The 6714-nt window shown below is 50.2% G+C and overlaps 1 protein-coding gene across 7 annotated transcripts; it reads left to right on the top strand.

Annotated features, from left to right (window-relative positions):
• Window positions 1-388: 388 nt before the first annotated feature.
• RESP18 (regulated endocrine specific protein 18) lies at window positions 389-5769 on the top strand. Of its 7 annotated transcripts, none has more exons than XM_074010251.1 (6): window positions 389-545; window positions 2214-2318; window positions 3326-3453; window positions 3853-3942; window positions 4097-5464; window positions 5613-5769. In XM_074010251.1, the coding sequence occupies exons 1-5, from the start codon at window positions 440-442 to the stop codon at window positions 4190-4192; spliced, it is 525 nt and encodes a 174-aa protein (XP_073866352.1). In that variant the 5' UTR covers window positions 389-439; the 3' UTR covers window positions 4193-5464; window positions 5613-5769. The 7 variants fall into 7 exon arrangements, 6 of the variants coding, with proteins under 6 accessions (XP_073866352.1, XP_073866349.1, XP_073866351.1 ...); XM_074010248.1 differs by lacking the exon at window positions 4097-5464 and adding an exon at window positions 3692-3731 and having other exon boundaries at window positions 3326-3458; window positions 5613-5663; XM_074010250.1 differs by lacking the exon at window positions 4097-5464 and having other exon boundaries at window positions 3326-3458.
• The last annotated feature ends 945 nt before the right edge of the window (window positions 5770-6714 follow it).

The raw sequence follows: 6714 nt of genomic DNA, 5'->3' as shown, positions 1-6714 counted from the left end.
TAAATGGGTCAGAGTAAAGACAGTATCAAAGATAATAAAATAAACTAAATTCCTTGAGTGCCTACTGTTTCATCGCTGTTCATATTTAATTCTCACAACAAACCTGAGTAGGTACAATTAGCACCCGTATCTTATACGCCATCCGTTTCTCCAACCTTAGGACTGGGAGTACAGGCGGTGGTTCTTGGGACCCAGCTAATGTCCAAAAGAAGCCGGGTCAGGAATTCCAAGAGGTGAGGGTGGGGAGGCGGTAGGGGAAGGAGCTAGGGAGGCGACCGCAGGGGCAGGGCCCGCTCGCTATTGGCTGAACTGCCGAGGAGGGTTAAACAGATTCCGCGTCGCGGACTGGTGGGAAGCTTCAGCCCCGCTCAGCCCCTCGGCCACGGCCGTTACCTTCACTGAGACTCGACCGGGGAGTGAGCACGCCGAGCCTGGGAGGATGCAGCACCCACTGTGGCCTGGGGGCTCCGAGGGGCTCCGGCTGCTTGTCTGCTTCCTGCTGCTGAACAGCTGCCCAGGGGGCTGCAGCGACATTAGTGCCCACGGTCAGGAGGAATCCTGGGGGGTGCGGGCAGGGCCCGGAAAGCGATCCTGAGAAGTGGGGGTCTGAACGGGACCTCCAGACTAGGAAATTTGGAAGTAAAAGAATGTGCTTAAGGACGTGAGAAGAGAAAAATGTAGAGAGCATCTCGCGGAAAGAGGCGTAGGCGTGGGATAGGCTGGGCGTATGGGGTCTGGACCCACGAGAAGGGCGTTCAGGGGAAAATTGGGGATTTGGAAAAGAGGTCGGAAAGACAAATGGACAGAGAGAGGTAAAACTGGCCTATGTGGATACAGGAGAAGCAAGAAAGGCCAGAAAAGAGATGACCAGGGCTGCGGGTATCGGGGTCTTGGCTCCAGGGAGAAGGCTGGGCGGGGAGACGAGCTAGGGCTTCCTCGTGCTGTGATCCGATTTCCAATAAGGGGACCGCTAGGCTGAGGGAAAGCAGGGTGGAGGGGGAATGGGACCGTCCTTCTCCCCGTCCCCTGCACCAACCCGGGTAGACACCGCGCTGACTCACGCGCCCGACTGCGCAAACTCGAGAATTCCTGCGCAGAGTGCATGGGGAAGAGAGCGCAAACTCCTAGTCTGTCGCCCCTTCTCACTGCCTGATTTTTTGGGCTTAAGAGGCCAATGCAGCGGATTCAGGAACAACTGTGAGGGGAGGCCTGGTGGCAATGAGAGGATGAGTGCCGTGGGGAAGGACCGCCAAGCCTTGCGGAGATGCCTCACCCACATTCCGCCCAGCGCCGCCGCCACGCCGACTTCCCCACCTTTCAGCCCCACGGACAGCGCCAGGCGCGCTCGGGGCCCAGGCCGAGCCCGTGCGGGTCACCACTCCGTCCCACCAGTCTGGTAACGCTGCCTCAGAGAACCAGCTCCCCTTCCCGAAACTCTTTTCCTTCTCCTCAGGGTGTTGGGGGTTCCACTCCTTCCTTAAGGAGGCTTTCTCATCCCCAAATGTCTCTACTTAAAACTTTCTTGTCACGCTCACCCCCCAGGAAATTATTAGACATCCACTTGATTGGGTAGGAAAATTCCCTTTTTTAAAGACCTGTCCAGAATGACTCATGGTAACTACACTATAGCAAAAAACAGACTGTCCTCCAGCCCCATCTCACTTATCTGGAAGAAGGAAGGTGTGCATAGCATTAGGGGTTCTCTTCCCCAACCCCTGTCCTTCCCCCATGCACAACTGGGCAAACTGTGGGTTTCAGGAAAAGGATGCAGACCCTCAAACCCTAAACAAATCAATACTTTTTATTTCTAATGATTCCAGGCCTTCTCCCTAACACTTCCAGGCTTCAATGACTTCCCTAAGATGAAGCTCACCTGTTTCCCCAAACCCCACCTACCCACCTGATTACCTTTCTCGTGTGCTTAGCTTTCTGAGCCTCTGCTCACCTGAACTTCTACCTTTGCCTGTAAGTTTGGTTCTAATCTGTAAGTTGGTACCAAGAGTGAACAAGGCCCAGGGGCTGAAGAATATGGCAAGTGGTGATGGAGGAAGGGAAAAATTAAAGAAGGAAGACTTGAAGCAGGCAAAGGTGCTGGTAGGGGGAACAGAGGTCAGGGGTCCAGGAGCAACAGTACAAGGAACCTGCTTCTCTTCAACTGAGATGTGGAAGGCTTCTGGCCAGATTCCTTGCTGACACCACTATTTTGCCCTTAGATGGTCAGGACCAAGTAGGAGTAGGGCAGCTTTGGCCCCTCCAAGGATTTGCCACCCCAGTCTTCCAGCATTTACAGGTTGTGTTCCAGCAGATTTTGCCCCAAGGTAAGTAAAAGCTGGAGAACAGAGGTTGGGACCTGGTTAGATATGGGGAGGGGGAAGAGGGGCTATCTGACCTGAGGACAGGCTTTCTGTTCCCCAAATATCTCTACTTAAAACTTTCTTGTCACATTTACCCCCATGGGGATGAGACAGGAGTAGGGGTGGGATCTGGATGGGTGGACTATTTGCACTAGAACACCCTGGAAGAGCCCAGTAGAGGCTTCTAGGGAAAAAAACACCTGAAAAAGGCCAGCATCCAACTCCTTGAGACTAGTCTCCCCTCAACCCCGGTACTATATGAGCTTTCCCAAAGCCAGGACTCCTCAAGTTCTCAGCCAGGAAAACACTCACCTACTTCAGCCTCTGAGTAGGAAATTGTATGACCAACAGATGGAAGGAATGAAAGGGAGTGGAGAGTCCATTGGCAACATGTGGCTGACCCTGTTTTAGAGCAGAGTTTCATGAATGTTGGGGAGGAGAGAGTCAGATAGGAAATCTTCCTTGAGTTCATATTACCACTGCTAATGCCTAATATGTGCATAGTGCCTTAGAGCAGTAGTTCTCAAAGTGCACCCCTGGACTGGCAGCATCAACCTCACCAGGAAACTTGTTAGAAATGTGAATTTTTGAACTTCAGCACAGACCTACTGCATCAGAAGCCCTAGGAATGGGAAACAGCAGTCCGTATTTTAACAGACCTTGCAGGAGAGTCTGATGCACACGCTAAAGTTTGATAATCACTGCCTTGGCATTTTCTAAGCACTCTTTACATTCCTAACCTCATTTAATCCTCACAATAGCATCAAATGAACCAGCAAAGAGACTGTCATCATAATCCTAATTTGAATATTATATGCTAGGCACTATGCTAAGCAACTTTAATACATCATCTTGTTTAATTCTTTCTGTAAAATGTAATCTAATGTGTACTTGAGGGAAAGGTTGATCTGATCCCTGGAGTGGATCTGAGTGTCCCAGGTGTCAACTCACCCCATCTTTTCATCCTGCAGGTCTGTTCTGGAAGGATGATATCACCCAGGATGCCATGATCCAAAAGATGGAGCACACCAGCAGACTGCATCCCCAAGATCCATGCCTGAAGGATGGCAAGGCAGTTTTCCCCACTAAAACCGCTGGGGTGAGGTGCGTGAGACCTGTGGTCATTCCAACCATTCTGGTAGACAGACGGAACAGGGAAGGAATGTGTGCTAAAGCTGCGGGTAGAAGTTTCCAGGAGCACTGTGAGGAGAATAATTCAGAGGTCCTGTTTGGAATCAGCAGAGAAAAATTTCATGATCCATTAGTGATATCTGCAAAGGGAGGGGAGGTAGGTGTGGCAAGCCTAGGTCCAGTGTGTCATTCCCTGTCTCTTCTAGAAGCAAGCAAGAGGAGAAACTTTGACTCCTATTCCCCACAGTGAGTCTCATGTATCTTCTCAAGAATTGTGAATCCCTGACTTTGTATCCAATTGCTTTTCCTGTGGGGCCCTCTCACCCTTTTCTGCCTCCTTCTCAACTCCTGGTTTCCCTCCTCACAGAGCCCCCTGGCCAAGGTGAACAGGGATCAGTGCTTTACCTCCAAAGTGGTTTCTAAGGTCCTGAAACAAGAGGTGGCCAACCCTGTCAAGGTAAGGGGCTCACTTTTTCTTGGGAGGTTGGACCTGTTTAAATGAGGGAGGCAGATAGGAAGAAGAGAATGGGCATTGGGATGAGGGCAGACAGCTGAAGGAAAGATTTTTCCATTCCTAATCAAAGGTACCCCTAATTTTCTGTATCTCTCAGACTTCCTATAGGCGTTCATATGGGGGGCTGGACATGATGCAGGCGCTGGGAGCCTCTAAGGAAGAAATTATCTATAAGATCATGCATAGGCATTGAGTTTAAAATAGGCATTAAGAGTTTAAAATAGGCATTGAAACTGCAGAGTTTTCAAAATTAAAGGTCTTCCTTTTTGCCATATACGCCTTTGTATACAGCAAGTGATAGCAACACTCCCTCGATGAATGGGAGGTGCAGCTCAGAGACCCTCACATTCAGCCTCCCCATTGCTCTACTCTATGGCCTGGGCAAGTCACCCGGGCAAGGCTCTGAGACATTTCCTTGGGATCTTTGAACTCTTCAGAATCCAGAATGGAAACCGCCCATCTAGTACTACCATCCATCTTTATAGATGAGAAATTGAGGCCCAGACCATGGGATGTACTCAAGGCCACACCATGGGTTTGTGGCAGAGCTAAGACTGGACCCAGGTCTTCTGATTTCCAGCTCTTTCCCCTGCACAGTCCCTGCCCTTCCTCTCAAGAACTGCAGTGGGATTGGGTCATTCCAAACATCAGACTCCTCCACATTGAAAAAAGAGGGGTTTTTTTTGTTTGTTTGTTTTTGTTTTTGTTTTGTTTTGTTTTGTTTTTTTGGACTAAGACCTAAATTATAAGAAGGTGGCAACCAGAGGAAGATGTAAAGGAAGGGCATCTTAGGCAGATAGGCAGAGAGCATTGCCACTACAAATGTCCTGAGATACCCATACCATGGCATGTTAAAGAATGGACAGAAAAGTCAGTGGCAGAAGATGAGGGTGGAGAATTAGACCCAGGACTGACCACACAGGGGCTCACAGATCATAGCAAAAGGTTTGGATTTTATTCTAAGTGCAGTGGTAATTTAACTGGGAAATTTTAAGGAAGGAATGTCACAATGTGATATGATTTTAAAAGGCCTCCCTGGTGATGTTGAGGAATGAACTGTAAGGAGAGCAAGAGTGAAAACTGAGAGATCTGTAAGGAGAGGCTCATCCTGGTCCAGGGAGACCGAGGTGGCTTGGATTTGGGTGGTGGCAGTGAAGCAGGGCACCCCCGGCTGGTTGCACCCTCCATCTAAAGGCAACCTGCACCACAGGGGGTTCCAGCTCCTCATACTCTCCAAGGAAACGGATTCCTACTTCCATATGTGGCAGCTGGGCTTCCTAAGCCTGGATTGGTTGCTAGGGCAACATAATCAGAGCTCAGTGACAGAAATGACAGAGACCTACCTGTGGGGGACTGGTTGCCCTGGTGCTCCCAGGAATAACGCAAACAAGGAGCTGCCATTCTTCTCCAGACCTGAGCTCAAGGGCAAACCATGGAGAGATGGGGCTACATGTGAGATCCAAGGGTACAGGCTCTCAGTCAGTGAGCTGTCACCATGCCGAAGGGTTACTCAAATCAGGCTGTTACTACAGTATTTGTGGAAGGAGGGCAGATGAGGGAGGAGCCATCATCTCACATCCTGACTCTAGATCCCTTGTTTCTTCTCATTTTAGGACTTCTCTGGACCATTTCCTACTGTGGGCCGCAACCTTGTGGCTGATTGAGACCTCATGTGGAGCCTCCCTGCCCCAGCACCCTTCCCATTGACCTTCAGAGGGGCAGTTCTTGGATGACCCAGATCTGAATCATTAAAGTAGACTCTCAAGCAAACACTGTCTGTGGGCGTGTCTTGAGGCAAGATGGGTGGGGGTTGAACTTGGCCAGAGCCTCCAAAGGGAGGGAGGTGGGATGAAAACATGGGGTGGGGATGAGGGGAGCACAACTCTTGACTGATGGAAGGCTGACTTCTGTCTTGTTTTCCTTCCACTGATAATTCCTGGAGTGGGGAAAGTGTGAATGAGACCACAGCTGGAATGGCAGCCCCCCCACCCCAGCCACATCCCAGCCACACTGTGTGGTCTAGTTGCCCATCCTTTCACATTATGGGGAGGTGGACTCCATATTCATTTATTTTACCCCTCATGCCAGGCAGGCCTGGCCCCTGCTGTTTTTTGAGGGTCCCCACCTCCAGCATTATAGCCCCTGCCAGGCTTTCCCACCCATCCTGTCTACAAGGACCAACAGATCAGTGCTGAGGTCAGAGTGTACACACATTGGATATTCTGATCGTTCTTGCCAGTTTGCTCCTGGTAGCTTAAAATCTTAAAAGGCAGTTGGTAATCTCACCACCCATGCTCAGCCAACAACCAAACACTAGAATGTCCTATTTGCAGAGCTTTATACATCTTGAAGCACTTCCACACACGTTGGAGGCTCACAGGTGTAACCAAATGGGCAGGTATCAAGGCTGGGTTTCTTGGCCAGGCACAGTGGCTTACACCTGTAATCCATCCCAGCACTTTGGGAGGCCAAGGTGGGTGGATCATTTGAGGTCAGGAGTTCGAGACCAGCCTGGCCAACATAGTGAGACCCCCATCTCTACTAAAAATACAAAAATTAGGCTGGGCACGGTGGCTCACGCCTGTAATCCCACACTTTGGGAGGTGAGACAGGGGGATCACCTGAGTTCAGGAGTTTGAGACCAGTCTGGCCAACATAGTGAAATATCATCTCTACTAAAAATATAAAAATGAGCTGGGCGTAGTGGTGCACACC

Source organism: Macaca fascicularis, chromosome 12, assembly GCF_037993035.2.
Source record: "Macaca fascicularis isolate 582-1 chromosome 12, T2T-MFA8v1.1".
NCBI classification, from domain to species: Eukaryota; Metazoa; Chordata; class Mammalia; order Primates; family Cercopithecidae; genus Macaca; species Macaca fascicularis.
This window is presented reverse-complemented; position numbering and strand designations above follow the sequence as displayed.